At 40.8% G+C, this 19451-nt stretch overlaps 1 protein-coding gene across 2 annotated transcripts in view; it reads left to right on the forward strand.

Moving 5' to 3' along the window:
- The window catches only part of DRC11 (dynein regulatory complex subunit 11), a 109650-nt gene that overhangs the window by 41029 nt on the left and 49170 nt on the right, over window positions 1-19451 (forward strand). For both annotated transcript variants that reach the window (XM_075430249.1, XM_075430250.1), the window contains exon 7: window positions 13265-13349. In XM_075430249.1, the coding sequence (XP_075286364.1) occupies window positions 13265-13349 (85 nt within the window). The remainder of the gene's footprint in view (window positions 1-13264; window positions 13350-19451) is intronic.

The following is a 19451-nucleotide window of genomic DNA, read 5'->3' on the forward strand; positions in this document are numbered from 1 at the left end:
TTCTGTTCCAGTAATCCAGCTCAATACCCACCTTGGCCCAGTGGGGTCCACTCTGCCAATCTGATCTATTGTTGGTTTGACCAGCATAGCAGAGTCCTAATCAATCAGTAAGAAAGCACAAAGGGAATGAATCCCAAGGGGAAGAGGAAGAGACCCAAGTCCAGCAATTTTTTCACTCCGCTCTGTCACAGGGAGAGGCATCTTCTCCAGCAAGTTAATGCAGAGCAGGTGAAAGAACTGATTTTCCCACTTCCCCATTTCCAACAGCAAAGTGAATGAAGATCTGCTAGGATGCAGGAACAAGAAACAGGCAGAGAAAAAAGAATCAGAAGTCCCACTGGTGCCTGGTGGAAGGACAGAGAGGCACTGAAGAGCCAGTGGCTGGCAGAGGAGAGGTGTTTGAGGGATATTCAGGGAAGAGAAAGACTAAGGAAAAGCTTAGAAGTAAGGAGAGTAAAAATGAACACGAAGCACAGAGCAGTGGCTCCCAAGTTACAGCCCTTGCTCTACAGAACAATCTCTTTGGAGAAGCGAGCAGAGACAGAAAAAGACATTTTCAGCCTTGCCTCTGTAGAATGCAAAGAAGAAAGGAGGCAAGTGAGGAAGAAAAGAAACATAGCATGGAACAATGCAAGCAGAGCAGAGGGGTAAAAGAAACAGTCACGAGGAGCTGGAGAGGCAGAATCAGAGGAGGGATAAAAAAGGCATATAACTGGAAAAAAAAAAAACCTGTAAGTTACCAGTTTGAAAAATAAGGACAACTGGAACAAAAGGCTAATAGAAAATATTAAGGGTGTCCAATGTAAAGACAAAGGAGCAGTCCTCAAATGTCAGCAAGCAAGCTCAGGTGAATATATAAAGAAAGACTTGATTGTCAGGAATTCAGATTTAACTATGGAGACAATAAAGGCATGCAGAGTTATGGCTCAGAATGCGACTGGGAATGACAGCCTGTTATGCTTTCTAACAAGATAGGAGAGGGGTATATTTAATTCTGAAATACAATTGTTTCACTGTTTTTGCTGAGAGTGGGTTTTTTGGAGTTTACGTACTGGGGATTGTAGCGGCAGAATGTCTGAAGGAATATAAGGCTGATTCAGATCATTGTACCTTCAATATGCCAACATGTTTGTTTAACAAAATGTTGACAAGTTACTTGAGTGCTGAATTTCAAGTGAATTCCACACCCAGGAGACTTGCATCATCTAGCATAGAAAATCCAGGCTTCCCCTAGAAATCAGTGTAATATCTACCACACCACTGCCAGCACTTTCCCCTCAAGTCTCATTTCTCCTTGCCCTCCTTCACCTGTACCTTGGACAAAACAGCTCATCTCTCTGAGTCAAATATCAAATACACAGTTAGACTCAGCTGCCATAAGGTAACACCAAGATTGAGAGAACAGCTTCAGTAAAAGTAGGTTCTTAGATGGTTAATAAAACATCCAGAAATATTTAAATAGAATGAGTTTATGCCCTTCAATATGGGGCATAAGTCAAATTCCAGTAGGGGTAAGCAGCAATGATGGGGAATTGAGAGGGGAGAAGGACACGGGCAGCAGAAGCGGGTTATCCCATCAGCCTCTAGATTGCCATAGTGAACTAGCTGGCACAGGCTCCAGGTGACAGCAGTACACTGACTGCAGTCTGGCAGTTAGCAAGCATGTCACAGCCATCTGAGACATGGCATCTTTTTTCCATTGAGCTGATTACTTCTCCTGAGACCAACAAACTACCCCTTTGCTAGGTAGGCAGTGTGCTGCATGGTTTGGCAAGCATCTAGGTAAACTCTTCCCAAGGCAAAGTTAGCATTAAAGTTGGTCCATCCAAATTCTGTACTTGGATTGAATCTTGATTTAACACTGAAAAGGTTTGAAGATAGTATTTCTGTGGGAAGAACAAGAACTTTCCTGAAACCTGAGTCTCGTGCACTCCTTTCCAGAGTCAATATGTTTCAGTTTTACTGAGAATTTCAGCGCAGGGGAGATTAGTCAGACTCCACCAAGCAGGTTGTTTTTATTATCCAGGTCAGAGTCCAGCGCTTTTAAGTCATGCTGCATTTCAGTCCTGTGCAGATACAACAGAAAATCTAATTATTTGTAGCAATTTGCTTTAAGCACACCCAGGTATTAACATCACAAACTAGCTATATTTTGTCGGCTGCGTCAGGCATCCTTAGGACTTATGCAAGAGCACTGTTAAGAGTTACCATCCTAGGCTGAATAAAAGACATTTAACAGTGCATGTAAAAAGGGTTGCTAGTTCTCATTAGGCTCTACTTGTGCAAAATAACTATATCAACATAATGCCACTCAGTAAGATACCCTACCAAATACAATAGTGTTGGACTTGGGCAAAGAGCACAGAGCCATAAAAGAGCTGGTGTGGTATGTATTGAGGTCTTTATGTAATACCAGGAAACTGCATTACCCTTAATTAAAATCTGGTCAAGTACTCCACTTTCTCTTTTTAGAGCATCTTACTGACGCAGTAATCCTTTCATGGCTTGGAGAGGAAGTTTACTCTCTTGTTTTGTATTCCCCATCACACAGAGAGACTGGCTTGTTCCTGCAGATTTTTCTGGAAAGCATTTAATCCAGCAACCAATTTTGAGAATACGGGTTTAAAGCACAGCTATAAGTTAAAGGCTGCAGTCTGTGTAGCTGCAGGAGTCCTCAAAGTATTCCAAGTCAAAATACAATTGCTCCAAGGGAGCAAATTCCAGCGCCAGAGCTCTGCCATCTTTCGTATTGCATACATGTGCTTCCCATCATTGGCTCAGCTCTCCTAGCTGCTGCAGAGGGGTTAATGCTATGCCCAAAACATCATTTCACCTTCATCCTCTGCTAGGAAATCATGTATAATGCATGGTTTTATTCTTTATGTATTGTAAGGTTTGCAGTTGCGGGAGGCCTGGGAACTAGTGGGAGTGAAGGTGGGAGCAGCTGATTGTAGCCTCTCCCACATATGTGCCTGTATTTCATTCCTGTCCAAACCTAATCTTTACGTTCTTTGCCCTGGGGAGCTCTGCTATCCTATAAGACCATTCCAGAAAACCGGTCCTCTATACAGGCCTGTGAAGTAATGCATTTAGACCTCCAGTACTAAAAAAAAAAAAAAAAAAATAGATAAGAGCCCTAAGATTTAACGAGCAAACCTTCCCTTCAAACCTCAGCCTTCAAATTGCACTTCTCACAGCATCTTACCTGTTATACCCCTTTGGTAGAAAGAAATTACAGATGTTTAGGCACTTTGCTTCTACCAGGAGTGGGCTGCAGGTGCAGCTCGAGATTCCCAGAGGACATCCCTATGCCTGTCCCTGGGTCTCCAGCCAGGTGTCTGCCTCTTATGCCACGTGTACAGCAACTCTCTGCGGCACCGGCCTCATCTACCAGCAAGATGCTCAAAAAGCATATTATTAAGCCATCACGTAAACAAACGATAATTAAAAAACCTCCATTTTGTGCTCATAATTAATTAGTGTGTCCCAGTGAGTACCATCCGGGAAAGACGGGGAAAAAATCAGTCATTTAGAGAGGCAATGCCAAAGTTCTACACAAGGCACTCTATTCGTTATCGGTCTCTAAGATTGTCCACATTTTCAGCCAATTTAAGGAGACTATACATGAAAGAGATGCACCAAACGGGTACAAAAATACAGCACTCCCTTTTTTTCATAGAACTAAAAGGTGAGTGTTAATGAACTTGGCATGGCATCTCAAGGCAGTGCAATGTGTTTCTTCGACTGGGGAGATGATTGGGTTTTTCAATTAACACTGTTGATAAATGAATGGTCTTAATACCAGCCTAAGACTGGTTTCTAATTGAGCTCATCTGGAGTGTTTCTCCTTGGCTTTTTTCACACTTGTTAAGTTGCCAAAGTAGAGACCCTGAATTATTTTTCCTGCTACTGAGTTATTTTGTTGTTAGCATTGACCGGGAGCCTCTAAACATCTCTGACTTTATATATAGATTCTCTGCACTATTCTTCAGTATCAGTCACAGTTTTTTTCCTGGTTTTACACTCTGTGTACACCTGATTGTGATTTATTCAAATAAGGCTGCACAAGCCAATTGGGATGAACATTGAAAAATCAAGCACTGTGACTGCTTTCATATGCATGAAATTGCCTCAGATTTATCATTACATAGTTCATTTCAACACTCCTGCAAACCACAGAGAACTGCATCTCTTGGAGTGGATAAGAATGCCAGCAGCAGTGAAATAGAGAGCAGTGTGTTTGGTTGCCTTTGTTAAAACTTAGGAACATGCTACATGCTATTTTCAGCTTCTCATTCCCCACTGAAGTTTTTCTTCTGCATCACGAGTGCTTTTCGAGGGAAGCACAGTCTTAGCTACAAGTAGATCTGTTAGCACAGCACTACGATATCAGTCCTAAATGAAGTAGCAAACCACTCTGCCAAGCAGTAACGTGATGCCTGACAGATGCCGATTACACATTGTCCTTTACAAACGCTTAAAGTCAAATCATGGGCAGGCAGCAGGTCAGAGGCACAGTGATCCAAGAACCAACGGGACAGCCATGATATACTGATTGGAGAGGACAGGATGCACATACAGATCATTTTCATCCAGGGAGGCAAAAAAACGAGGCAAGTTTAAGTCATGCCAGACTGGACTGTATTTCTGCATTGGTACAATAGAGGCAAGGCAGACTTAAGAGATCTAGCTGCTGAACTGTGTCTGATGCCACCTTCGTTATCACCTCAGATTTACCCATCTTCTTCAAGCTAAAGTTACAAACCAGGTAAAAACCACATCATTTCATCACACTTACATCACGTATGCTGGGTTGTTTTAACCGCTGACACAAAAGGCTATGTATTACTCTCGCGTGCCGTGCAGTATTTATTCCAGTATTTAAATAAGGGTAGATCAAAGCACAAAGATTCTCTGTTCATTTTCAGGCTCTTAGTCCCCAATTTTCCAGACAGATATAAAGGGTGCATATGCTGCATAGCACGTACAGGGAGTTTGACATGCCCCAAGTGCATTGAATTTATTATGCATGCACGCAACTATCCATCCAGCATATGAGCAATAGGTTCGGGGAGAGCACAGTCACTTCAGAGAGTTTTTAGTCAGCTTACACCACTAATACCCTTGAAATGAAGCTTCAAGTACCTTTCACAGTCAGGTGGCAGCAGAAGAAATACAGCATATGCAAAAACATTTCAGAACAAGGAGGAGGGCAAAGTCCTGAGAGAGCTGACACAGAGCTCTGGTGCAAGTGGCACTTTTCCAGGTGGGCGACCTGTCCAGGGCAACATTTCTCAGCCCTCCCGAAAGCATTATCTTCGGGTTCAAGTGATGGGCCATGGCAGAACAATTTAAAGCAGCCATGCCCAGTTTAAAGGTTGCTTTCCCTTCCAGAGAAATTAGTTTTCTTTCACTAACACCTTGACTTGTAAAAAGCAAAAGTGATTGTTCGAATTTCTCAAACAAATCCAATAAAATAAAATGCTGTCTGTACTCCATTTCACTCTGGATCCCTAAGAAACTTGTGATGTTGAAGGGCAAGTTATTTCTTTTGGCTGACATTGCTACAAAAATTGCATGCTTTATTTTGCTCTTTACAGAATTCATATTGTGTTAATAAAAGTACTGTTGATTCCCTCTGGCTGACTCTGCAGGAAAGATATTCCCGCAAAGCTTCTAGTCTGAGTTAAAGTAATCTTGCTTAAAACTGGCCATAATTGTTTCAGTCTTTCAGGTTTAATACTAAGCACAGGAAATATTGCCAATATGAGTCAGGATTCGGCATTCAGTGAAGGTAGGATAAGCTGACCAAAGGTAAGGAATTCAGTAAATGCAAGGGGAATTTGACCTGGCATTTCTTTGAACCGGCTTCTGTATCGTTGAGCTTGCTCTAAAAATAATGGAAAGATGGAAGAAAATCAAAACAGAATAGAGATGAACGAGAGTTGTGAGCTCTGGAGTACTCTTACTTCATCAGCCAGGTCCCCCAGGCGCAGTGCTGGGCCCTGCGAGGAGTTCTTCCCCGGCAGGAAGGGTTGCTGCAGCCATCCTCCGTACAGCTGGGTTGACAGGACCACATTCTTCAAAAGGCTGTAGACAGTCCACAGGAAGCTGACACTGGAAATGAGCCTAGGGACAGTCTGACTGTGAAAAAGGGGGAGCAGCCCTTCACCTTTCGAGACAGCCCCTCGAGGAAGATGGCTTGCTTCATAGCTCCGGTAAACACAGGGTCACAAACGAGTCCAAAAGAGAAAGACAGGCACTAAAAGAAGTGTAGACCTAGAAAACAAAACCTGGTGCAGCACTGGATGGCAGTATCTATTCCGCAGCTTTCAGAGAAGCAGAAAGTCAGGATTTCTGGTTCTCTCAGGCCTGTTTCTGATAAGCAGGATTTTACCCTAACACAAGTATGTACAGTCAGTTTGCTGGATTCCTCACTAACAAGGCAGCCTGGCAAGGCCAATGGCAGAAATACTGCAGACTAGAGATTGCCGTGTGACACAGTGAGGTGCCCTCCTCCTAGCTCAGAAACCGTTCCCTCCGAGGCCAGGGATGGGACATCCACCAGAAGATGCCTTCACTGTTAATGCAGAGAGCCTCACGCCAGGCTACCAGCAGCTCTGCCCAAGACTATTCTGCATTGCAGGAGTCAGGCCAAAAAAACCTAAATAACCTTATAGGAGTCTGCTTTCCAGTCTCTTTAATCTTATTTCCATCACCATGCGACAGTGGGTCAATTTAATGCACATCTTCTCTAGGATTGTCTAAGCTTTCTGTATGAGTTGGATATAATGAACTCTTACAAAAGAGTTCAGTTACTTAGGTCGGGATGTGACTTCTCCCAGTCCTGAGTTAATTCAGATTTGAGCTCTGAGAAAATTTTTTGCAGTCTTCTCCTAGTGATAGAGAAGAACATGCAAAATCAGCAGTACCAGAACATTTTATGAGTGTTGATATTGCCAAACTTTTGTTCTGATTTTTCTATTTTTTTTAATTTAATCTTATATTGGAACTGCAAAATAACCCTTTTTATTTATTCTTGGCATTATTCATGCCTATATTGCCTTTTATTTCTATTCGAAACCTTAGCCATAATTTGCAGAGCTACCTTCCCATGTCTCCGATTCATTTCGAGGAGAAAACCTATTGGCATTTTAAAACAGGAATAATTTTTGTCAGAATTTTGAAGTAAACCATAGGTCAAAAAATCCTTTTCCCCTATAGTTTACAGCAGGAGGCAGGGAGAACCAGGAGTCCTGGTAGAGAAAGCTCATGCCCAAGTCTGTCTGAATGGAAACGCTAGTAGAGAACACTAATTTCCTATTGCTATCCTTAAAAGACCAGGAGGAACCTTTAAAAGGTAAAATAACTTTATGACAAAGCAGAACAGACTATTTAACTGTAAGAACTAAAGAAGCTTAAGAACTGCACTGGGTCAGCCAAAGGTCTACCTTTCCTGGCCAATAATACTACATCTAATAAAACTATCAGAGAGAATTACCACATTCCACATTTAGGTCTGTCCCCTCCAACAACTGTTCCCAACTGTAACTTGGCTTTGAAGCTCAATTCTACCATTTCAGATCTAAGGCAAGTATTGGGTACCCCAAAGACCGCCTGTTGTTTCTAGTCATGGTAGTTACTGTAATAAAAGATATCACCTTTCCCCACAAAACTTTCACACTCATTCTTCCAAGGGAGTGTTTCTTCTTGCACGTTGTTGGTCTCGCAACACTTGATCTTAAACTTTTAAAGCTGAATATTTATCCAGAACAATAAAGTTTCCAATCCTCCAAACACTTCTCCCTGCAAGTCGCTCCACGGATTTAATTCCATGCATAATGATCGCATATATAAGCAAACACTTGGAGGATCAGGACCTTAGATAAAACACTAGTTGTAATATGCCTATGTCAAAGCCCATTAAAGATGACAAGAAGCCTATGGAAATTAATCTTGCTTTATAAATAATTCTATATTTGCATAGGTTATTTTTTCTGGAAGTGATTTTCAAAGAGCTAAAGAAAGCACACGCACAAAAGCAAAGAAAATTCCATGGCAAAGGCACCTAAAATAAACCAACACTGGTATTTAAGTAGTTTGAGAGAACTCATATCAGGTGGGGTCACAGAAACAGGCAAGAACTACAGAACAAGGAGTTTATTTTTATAAAATGTTCTCCCCCACCTTTGTCCTTATACACAGAACACTCTGCTGTCCCTCTGCCTAGAGTGTACAGCCATCATTCATGCCTTTTCTTCTGCACACGGCCCACATCCTTTCTTACCCTGAAAAGAGTTAAATCCTCTTTTTTTCCTCCAAAGAACAATTTTTTATTTTTCCTGACAAGGCCTTTTATACAATTAGCTAGAGAAGCCATGGCCAAAAAGAAAGAATAACACATGTAAAATCATGCCAGAGAGCAGAGTAAGTAGTAACTTGTTGAGTCTATTACAAGACAAAATGTTTAGATCAATGATGTGTTCTCATAAATCAACAGCCATATCTAGCCTTAACTATAACCATCCCTGAGCAATGTGGAATGGAGAGAAAACACTTAAGAAAAAATGGTGGCGCTCCTGTAATGAGGAGCAGAGGAAGCAGGAGATGGGACGAGTGCAGGGTAGGGTCATCACCCAGACAAGGAATTTAGGTCAGAATTGAGGAGCTGCAGCATTTGGTGCTGAGCAGAGACTGCCAATCACATTGACTCATGCCCGGTCTGGTGGCGAGTTGGAGGTGTTAAAGAACCATTTGAACCTAGTTAAAACCCAGACATTTATGCGGGTTGTACGCTAAAACAAAATGGAGCCCAGAAGGGCCAGAACCCTATGCTACACCCTTTTATCGGAGAGAAAAGGATTTGCATTGCAGACCGTAAAAGATCATTCTTTTTCAATTACACTTAACAGATCTAAGTTATTGCAAGAGGAGTAAGTTTGGAAAGGGGGAGGGCAGTAACAGTGAACCAGACAACAGAATGTAACTTGAGAAGCAGCATAAGAATCCCATCAGATCCTTTCCTTTCTTAGCTAGAGGATCGTTTCTTCTTCACCTTTGTTCATCCCCTTACTCTTCCGGCTGAGCTGGTTTGATTCAGATTTAGGACCCCATTCATTCCGATTAGATGGCTTTTCTGTAAAGCCGTTTACCAAACCCATGCTATGTTGCCATTGACAGGATTTCGCTGCTTTCCAGAAAAGTAATGGATTTCTCACATACCACAGTTTCTAAAGGTCCCCTCTCCACAGCCCTTCAGCAATGTCCTCTGCAGCACAGAAGCATTTACTAATTCTGTTAAAGCAGTGGCTGTGGCCCAAAAAAAGACATTTTGCCTACTGTGAACTGTATCTGGCACTCATCAGTTTGATTTGCAGCCATGCAAGCAAGGCTCCCAAACACAGTTTGTTCAGTGGGCTGTGAATACACAACGGGGAGCAGGTCACCCACAAGAACCACCCTTGGTTCCATGCCTGCAGGCTGGGAAGCAGCAGGATTTGGGGTCTTTATAAGGGCTTCCCTAGGCTACTGCTGAAGTTTCTCACAAGGTGGAGGTTTCTTCCTAGCCCTACCCTTCCGTCTCACCTTACTTGGTTTCTGTGCAGCCGCCAAGTCCAGTCCTACCAAGCAGTCATACTTTTTACAAATTTCATTTAAGCAAACAGTTTTACTAGAACTGCATCCTCCATATGAAATCCGATAGTTACAACAGAATTTGCTTCTGCTTTTGCTTGCAGTCCTTAACACATTGTCAGCACTCCCACTGAAGCAATTGTGTTGAAAGTAAGGGTTTCTTCTTCCAGTTCTGGCATTTGCACATTTTTACGAGATGCTGGAAAAGCACAATTGGATATTTTATTCCCCTGCAAATGCTGAGACATTAATAAGGAACAGATTCATTGAGTTTTGACTTGCCTCGGAACCAGGTGTTTCTGACATGTACCATATCTCTCAAATATATTACACGCTCCAATACTCTTCTTACCAAGAGCTTAAGCTTTTTACAGTCTCCTCTCCTCATCGACACACAACAAGACTTTCAGGCTTGCCTGACCACCAGTTTAGTTTTTGCATATTGCTCCCTTTTCAGTGACGTGAAGAGAGGGTATCAGCGTGGGTAATCTGCCAGCTAGATATAGTGACTGACATACAAAGAAAGTGTCAAGGTACTATGAATATTGAAAATAAATGCTGGGCAGATTAGAGAAAATGCAGACCAAGCAGTCTTTTATTACTCAACGAAGAGAGCAATCTAAATAACAAATGTTAGTTTAAAATTCATACCCAGTGATCTCTAATGAGCTAAATACTTACAGTGTTGGTATTTGCAACTCAACTTTTGGAGTCAATGAGCAATGCAGGTGCAGGTATAATGCTTTACTACTCCCCAGATGAGTTTTCAGACTAGTTGCTGACTATGGGAACCTCTGCAGCTCCACCTTCTGTAATTCTTGGTTTACAGCATGGATGTGCCATTACTGCCCACACAGGTGGAACCAAGAAGGATTTCCACCTTCAAGCTCTTCCAGCAAAACAAAACAGCATGCTAGGCTCAAGATTGGAGCAAGTTCTTATATAATCTTCTCTCAGTATTGTAGCCTTAGAACTGGCTCTGATCACAAATACTGTGTTGTTTCTAGGAAGTTTTGAAACGGAAGGGCAGTCTAAACTTATTTGAACAATTTTGAACTGTAAAGCAAGCTCAAAATCATCCTATGTGTGTGGAATATCCCTATTCAAGAGCAGTTCCCTGTTCAATGTGGGATATGCCTCATGGATCTCTCTTGAGCCATGGATGATGTGTAGCATATCTGATGGAACAAAGATATCGGAATGCCCTTGGCTGCTTGTGGAGCACATGCTGGCTGCTCATTTTATCCTGATGTTTCGTCATTATTAACAGCAATAAAACAAGCTTATACAAAATAGTTTAGATGCAGTTGAATCCAAATTGGTATCTTATGACAGACGCATGAGACAACCCATTGTGATGTCTCCGAGTAGAAAGCTGCCAAAAAGTGAATGGGGAATGAAAATTGAGATTCGTTACATTTAAAATGTACTTTTGACCAGGAAGATCAAAGACTGCATTTTTCTGTGCAGATTTACAGGCCAAATGAATCCCTGGTTTAACCTCTGAACTGGGAGGGTTTCTTAAAGAGAGGAATTTGTCTGTAAGGGTCATGCATATGCACACTTTCCAGGCATTACAAGATTGAAGTTGTAGTCATTTAAACCTAGAAGAGAAAGGAATACCCACAAGACATCAGATAAGGAAAGGACACTTCAGAATACTGCTTCCTTACTGTTGGTCAGCAATTGATATGCTAAACAACAAGTACACAGGAAAGGATGAAGTCCAGAAAGAAAAATACAGATGTTCCTGAAGAATTAGCAGGACTGAAATGTGTGGTAGCTGTCTGCTCTCAGGGTCACCGATGGCCATGGGAACTTACATTCTGCATTGCCCTCAGCCAAAGACCCGGTCCTTGTGCAGCTGAATGGTTAGTAAATGGCTGACACTTTTCTTGCATTTATGTGAAAATATTGGCATTGCCTTCTGCTCACCTCAAGTTGTTTTTCAACATAAGCACTTGCTGTAGCTACTACAAAAAGATGAGATGAGCCGTGTCATCCTAAACATCTGCACCAGCTGCGAGCAGAAGAATCACACAGAAAATACAGATTATAAACAAACTGGAACCCACTTCTATATTTCAGAATTTGATATATTTTCTACAGCACTGATATAAACTCATCATACATACCCAAAGGGTAAATATTTCCACCTCCAAGAGCTATCAATGATTTAAAAGTGAAAAAGCTAATACAAATACCAAATGTAACACTAATAAATATTGAAAGCTGACACTGATACCACATTCAGTGGGCGGTGGACTCCAAACTGATTCTTCACCCGCAGTGCATATTGCCTTTCCTTCCTCCCAGCTGGCATTAGTAAAGTAGCAACAGCCTTAATATCAGATCTTGATAGATTTCTTGCTGTAAGCCAGACTTGTAGCAGCATTTAAAACAAGATTGCATTTAACATAAAATTGAGCTATTTTCTAGCTGTCTGTAAAAAATGAAATATGATCTATCCTTAAATAAACTAGATGATGCAGGTTTCTGAGACCAAAACCCCATTCATACTAGATTTTTAAAAAAATATACAAACAATGACACCCCTTTGTTCATGCAAACTGGTTTCTGGGAATGCAGTGACCGAAGTATTGCATCTGTTTGCATATAGAACAGTAATTGTTGAACATGCGAGTCAGAGCTTACAATCACAGACAAATGTTTTTGGGGTTTTTTTGTAATTTGTATTACGTTAATACCATCTAGGGATTCAAGTTGTACACATGGTATTACAGAAACATAACTGATGCTCTGTTCCAAGGTTCTCAGTTTAAAATGGAAAGTCCCTTAAGGCACTAGCTGTTTTTAAAAAAATTAAAACAATTTTTATGAATCGCACAGATCTTTCTGAGCTATTTTCTTCTCAAGGGAAATTTCATTTCATTTAGAGGAAACGTTACCATTCTATTTGAAAGTAGCACAAGGATTTTTCTGAAACATCAGAATTTTCTTTGAAACAGAAAATCTTCCTCATATTACCAAACAAACAGAAAATGTTACCAATATAATCCAAAAAGCTACAAAAATTAAAGAAGTGGAACAGCCTTATCAATGTAAATGGCCTTTGGACTGTATTTATGATTTATATCTTTTAATCTCTTTCTGAAAGGTCTGGAAGCACACTCTGTTACCCATGCCATCCTTTAAATCTTACCACAAAGTCACTTTCTGCCCCCTCACCAGCTTCTATCGCCACCTAATAGTGCAAGTACATTGGAAACAGTTGAGGGTGGAGATCCTGACATGGAACTACAATCTGGAATTTGTACATCAAAATTTGATTGAAATAATTTTTTTGAAAAAGCTAGGTGTTGAAAGCAGAAGGCAGAGCTACAAACATGAACGCTTTAAGCTAAGTCTCTTGGTTATGAAGTGATGTGCAGTCTTAAGAAATTCCCTAACAACTTTCAGTGTTTGATGGACCATGGGAGAAGAGACAGAGGTTGGTAACCTTTTTGATGAATTTACTAGACAATAAGTCACTGCCATAAGAAGTGATCCAACTCTCTGTTTTTGAGCAGGAGATGAGAGAGTGTATGCTTCCCTACCATCTAGTATCTTTGTCAACCAGATGAAAAATCATGGATTTTAACTCCTTTTCCATCTTTTGTTTCTCACACAGGCATATCGTAGGCAAGTTTCCTGACTATCCTACTGAAAAGGCAGGAGGTTCAATGGCTATCCTGTCTCAAAAAACTCCAGAGCAGGTACTGTCAACTTCTCTAACAAAAAAGGTTAATGGGATTGGGGAAGGAATTGCCACAGAACGTGTCAGTTTATTTTAGTAGCAATTTTTCAGAACAATCACCTCTAGCACTCCAGGAACCTTATAGTTAAAAAAGGTTTTTGCTGCAAGTGAAAGAATTGTTTTCTCCCAGGGTAAACCATGAAAGTCACATACCAGAATTTGTTCCCTTTCAGGATGTGTAGCCACTTAGTCATGGTGGAAGGTGCTCAAGCGTGCGAGTTACAGGCAGATAGATGTCTGAGGGAGCTAAGAGGAAAGGGCTCAGCTACAAAGAGTTGCTCCCCTGTTGCAAAATCCATGTAGTTAGACTGGTGCTAGCTACTAGTAGAAATATATACTAAACAGTTTAAAGAGCCTTGGTTTAAAATAGGCCTCCAAGGCTACCACAGAGGCTGAAATTAGTTCCAGCGCATTTGCATTCAGTATCAGCACAGTCCAACAATAATTACTGGAGTTTAAGCAGAGAAGGGTTTCTTAAGCAGGTAGGCCTAAGCCTTGATTTACTGCCAAGCATCATTGAGGGAGCCTGAACATTCAGGTGAAGGAAGTATCTTAGTTTATCTTACACATTCTTGTAGTGAACTTCATTGTTTTTCCTGGTAAAATCCCTCCTCTGACTTCTCTGGCTAATACAAGTGGCTGATAATCTCTTCCTCTGATCATCTGAGTGTCACACAAAGTGATTAAGACCAGTTGAGGCAGTGGTCAGCACTTGGAGCCATTTCCACCCACCACAATGATCTTCACAGGATGATGAGTCTGTTGAGGGAATTTATGAACAGGAAGCCCTGCACACAGGAGCAGGATTTGGCCGCTGAATGAACCAGGCATGGTGGCTACTGGTGGGCTAGGAAAACTGAACAGTCAGCAACTGAACTCTGTGGTCCCTAAAGCTCCCCTGTTGAGACAGACTGGTGTGTTCATCAGCTGCCTCCAACTGATGATCTAACACAGGTATGGTAAAACAGTATTTTGGATTCAGTCCTTCCTGGAATCACAGGGAAAAGCCTGAGGCATACTAGCAGTCTCTGTGTGTTTTGAAGAGACGTAAATACAGACTAGCCCAGCATAAAGTATAATATTCTAACCATTAGTTACTTTGCTTACAAAAACATAAAAGACAACTGCTACAAACAGCTCTCTGGGGCTCACTAAAACTGAGCTCAGGGCATGCTCCTGGTTTTAGCCAAGTTCAGAGTATGCTAAGGTCAACCCTGCTGGCCTCTGTACCGAAGCCACTCTCTTGTTCAGTCCCAGACAGGGTGAAGGAAACCCATCGGTTAAGTTTTCCGCTTCTGAAGTAGAGACACATGCCAGAGTTGAGAAGACACTGTTGGCTGCTCTGAGCAGCAGGGGAGCCACTCAGCAGGCATGGCTTATTTCTAAAGAAGGCTTTAGGGAATGTGATGCTAATTAGACCTACTACCAACAAGCATAAACACAACTCAGAAAGAGTTACAAGAAATTATATAAGAAATTGAATATAGTAGTAGATTCTGGAGACACACATTCTTCCTGTCCAACTCCCAGCTTTGAATTCCCACTTTCAGCTATTTTGCTGTCTTTCCTGGGCATCTGCTTTCTCTTTGCATAAAAAAAATAAAGCAAGCTGAAAGTCTAGAGAGGTTGTTTTATTGCCTGCTTTCCCTGCACAAAAGAAAAATACCTGGAAGAAAAAAACTGCATCTATTTTCCAAACAAATTTTCACTAGCAATTATCTGATTTTCAAAGATTATCAGGCCCCATTTTTTCATCTTTTTAGCCAGCACAACCTAGAGCAGAACATATGTCACATAACCTTAACAGATATCCAGAAAGCAGCTGCTAAAAGAAAGTTCAGTACGATCATGATTTTACCTGAATGTCAGACAAGTAAAACATTTTTTGTTTAACTGAGTCAGCCGCATATTAAAAATCCCTAAGGCAACTGGTTTTGTTCCACACTGGTCTACTGGGCAACATAGTAAATGAAATCCTGGCCCCATTGAAGTTAATGGGAGTTTTGTCCTTGACTTCAGGGGAGACAAGATTTCACCTCTTGTATATATTACTTTCCGTGAATAGGTTGGTTACTCCCAAGTTAAACTCCATGAAAAATCAAGACCGAACTGTATTTAAAAAGCGAGCATTTTATAAGACTTAGGTAAAGACACTTTGGGGAAAATAAAATACAAATTAATCACTTCACGAACCATTGCTGCATTATTATACATTCTATATTTCTTTATCCTTTGACAAGTCTGACCTTACTTGACTTTGCAATATAGCTGGTCTTCTGAACAAACTGCTTTCATGACATTTTACAAATACATTTCAAAAAGATATGCCAAAGAGATCCTAATGCAAAGTACTCAGTGGTTTAGTCAGAAAAACATGTACTGTCTCTTTACTAAAAAGAAGCCTTTCTTTACATATTCTTCAAGAGAAATTTAAGATTCTGAGACATCAGTGAAATCTCCCTGCATCTGTTTCAGATGCCTGTCCCTAATAGTTTTTTATGTTTTTCTCCAAAGATAATCATCAGATGTTACAATTTTTAGCTTTGTCCTTATACTGCTGCCAGCAAAATTATTATTTCTTCCTGTAGTTCATTAAGTCTCATCACCATGAAAATAAGCCCAGAGTTGCCATTTAGCAGGCACATTCTCTCTCTCCCAGCTCCCACTTCATTTCCAATATTAAATAACGTATCAGTAAAAAAAGATGCTTACTTACCAAGATTTTGGTTGTACATTCGATTGCTACATGGAGGACAAAATCGTTTCCATGTTACTGTAATCGCAGTATCTGATCCAGCAGCATCTAGAGAATGGGTGAGAAAAAGTACGTGTTAGCTGCTCTACAGACATATTCTCCTGATACTTGCTTGGCACTCTATGCAATACTGTGCCACTAATTAGTATTCATTATTACCAACAGCTGAAAATCCCCATGAATCCCAGTAATCAGTTTGATTGCAAATGGCAGTGTAAAAAATACCCAGTAGTTAGTTAATATTTAATTAGTAACCCTGACTGTTTCCCAGGTAGGGACAGTAAAATGCTATTATGCAGCCAAGTACTACAATATTCACACACATCTCCAAATATAGCATCTTACTCACTTTTACCAAATGAGTGCATCACAAGCAGCTTTAAAGTTTAGAGAAAGACCCAAGAGGCTCTGTGGAGTTGTACTATTTCATATCCAGCATTTTACAAATATGCTTTTATCCTGACAGCAAATGCACCAAGCATACTTTTCAGCAGTAGAAGTAGATGCCTAAAGTTGCATTCACCCTTATTTTCTCTGTTCCATACTATTCTGGATGCTCCTCTTAGAAATCATCAGGCTGGATTTTCACAAGTGCTAAGTACACAGTACCATCAGTTGGAGCTAGGCTCCTCAAAGCCTTAAAATATTCTAATTATTTCAAGTTAACCCTGCAGGAGGACAGAAAAGTTACTCAGTCTCTGTTAAGATAAATAACAAGAAGATACATTCACCTCCAGACAACAATTCACTGCAATGAAGCCATTCAGCAGTTAGACTGCTAGTCCAGCAGCTCTCCACTGCCTGTGATCATGATCTCTGTCGCTTGAAGTCAGTAGTCTAGATTTTATGCCTAAAGGCAGGTAGTATCAACAACCCCTTTTCACCTCTACCACTCACCCTCTCCCCCCCAAAAAAAAAACCACAAATAAACAAAAAAAAAACCCACCACCAACTACACCAAGCAAAGCTGACAGATTTCAGATTTCTCATAAACGCATTCAGTAAAGACTAATGTTTTGAAATGTTTGCCAGAACATTAACAGAAGAGTGCGAGAGTTTAACTGGTGAGTTAAACTACATTTGGGCAACATCTGCCAGATAGAAAAAATCCTAAAGCATGCATCAATCATGGACTGAAATGCATGACAGTCTATTAAAGCCAACCATAAGATTTTGCAAGATCCCATAAAGCTATGAAATTCCACCCAACATTTTGAATTCATTCCTGCAAGAAACAGATCGCTGGGGTTGTTTTTAACAGCTAAAGCTTTGCTTGCAGGTGCACACCTAAAAGTAAACAACACTCCAAAATCATAGAATGCTTTAGGTTGGAAGGGACCTTTAAAGATCATCTAGTCCAACCCCCCTGCAACGAGCAGGGACATCTTCAATCAGATCAGGTTTCTCAGAGCCCCATCCAACCTGGCCTTGAATGTTTCCAGGGATGGGGCATCTACCACCTCTCTGGGCAATCCATTCCAGGGGATTTGCACTGCGAGAGTTTGGAAACACACTTGAATTGATGTATGAAATGTCAATGCAACTTTTGTGGGATATCAGTTTAGAGGAAAATGTCTTTTCAGCCTCAGAAGAAAACATTACTGGAGAAGAGTCATCACTAGCACAACAGGAGTCCTACAGCAAAACTAGAAAAAAAGGCGGCTAAAATTTGGCTGTTCTTACTAATGTACATCCTCTTCCCCAATATTAAGAGTTTTCTGAGCGCTTTCAGCATCATTTCAAAAAGAGTCAACCTAGCAAAGAAAAGGGCAGTCAAAAATAATTTAGAAAGACATCTGCTTTTATTTCCACTATGAAGTTTTCTTCAGGGAAAAAAAATGTATTGTAACATGTGTGAATTACTTAGTATCTCAAACTAACCTTTGCTTGCCCTTCCCTTTCTTTCCCCCTCTTTTGTCAGATTCTTCTAGGTATCTTCTTGTAGCTAGAGGGGAAATTGTTCTGTGTAGAAGAGTACAAGCCATTCAAGGTTAGATACACAGCCAGCTTCACCCCAGCTCCCAGTCTTCTGCAATTATGCAGCTGCTTAGAGCAGAGGTGAAAGCAGATCTGGAGAAGCAGCACCAAAAGAGTATACAGAAGAAGGTGTATCTGACACAGAAAAAGAAAAATTATATTTGCTCTGTCATTCTCTTTTGGGAAGCACAGAGCCACTTCAGAGAAGTCAGGCTCCACATGCTGAGGGCATTGCCAGCTGCATGGCTTTGGAGCATTTCACCAAACCTGCTTGGCAGCTCAGACTACATATATGTTGCCAAGGCATCCAGGAGAGAGACTGTGCAGGTGTGATTTGGATGTACGCAGCCTCTGGCTACAGTCACTGTGCATGCTTCTAGGCTTGGCTTCTTGCGTTACTATACGTTTCACTCCGTGTTAACTGCAAGCACCATTTTTCTCTGTTCCCTATAAGAGCAGTTAATTCAAGACTTAACATCATAGCTCACACTGCAGTTCTGAAAACAGTAAACAAATATTTTTTTCATGCTATCTTACAAAACTGATGAAGGCAAGACAGAAGGATAAGGACAATTCAACCATTCAGTCCCATTATAGCAGGTTCATGAGAACAGAAACTCTATATAACCTCTTTCAGTATCATTCATCTGTATAAAAACATGGAAGTAAATAATTCTGATCAGAGTCTGGATATACTTAAAATATTGCCAGCAGAACTCAAAAACACTGCTTAAAATGAAAACATTTTGTCAATCGTACGTGTGCATACAGGTATCCTGCTGGATAAACCCACCCCATAAGATGCTGGAAACTGTTACAGTTACACTTTGGTAGGCAGTCAGAGCAGGGGGTGGAGGTGACAAGGTCGGATTTCTGGCAGGGTACTAGCGCTACAATCAAGGGTACAGTTTGAGTAGCTCTGTTGGTTTTGGATACAACAGGCCTGCTGGGACACTAAAAACCTATTTTGAACTCTAGTCAATCTGTTAATCTATCCCGGGGAATTAAATGTTTCGCTGCTTATCACTGCAAGATATGACTTAATGGTGCTTGGGGTTTAAATTACCATATTTAATTAAATGTAAGATACTGAAATGCTTGGGGAAATCTGCTAATGAAATTTCACTGGCTGCAAAGTGTAGCCCTTTTCGTCATTCCCAGTCTTCAATGCATTACAAGGCATTCTTTAGAAAACAAATATTTTTGCTGTTACAAGAAACATCTTACAACTGAAATTTTTTTATTATCTACTCTTTCATGGTACTGCCAGTATTAATGATCCATTAATAAACTTCAATGGCCACAGATTTTCTGATTTACACTCATCAG

Source organism: Opisthocomus hoazin, chromosome 9 (genome assembly GCF_030867145.1).
Source record: "Opisthocomus hoazin isolate bOpiHoa1 chromosome 9, bOpiHoa1.hap1, whole genome shotgun sequence".
Classification (NCBI taxonomy): domain Eukaryota; kingdom Metazoa; phylum Chordata; class Aves; order Opisthocomiformes; family Opisthocomidae; genus Opisthocomus; species Opisthocomus hoazin.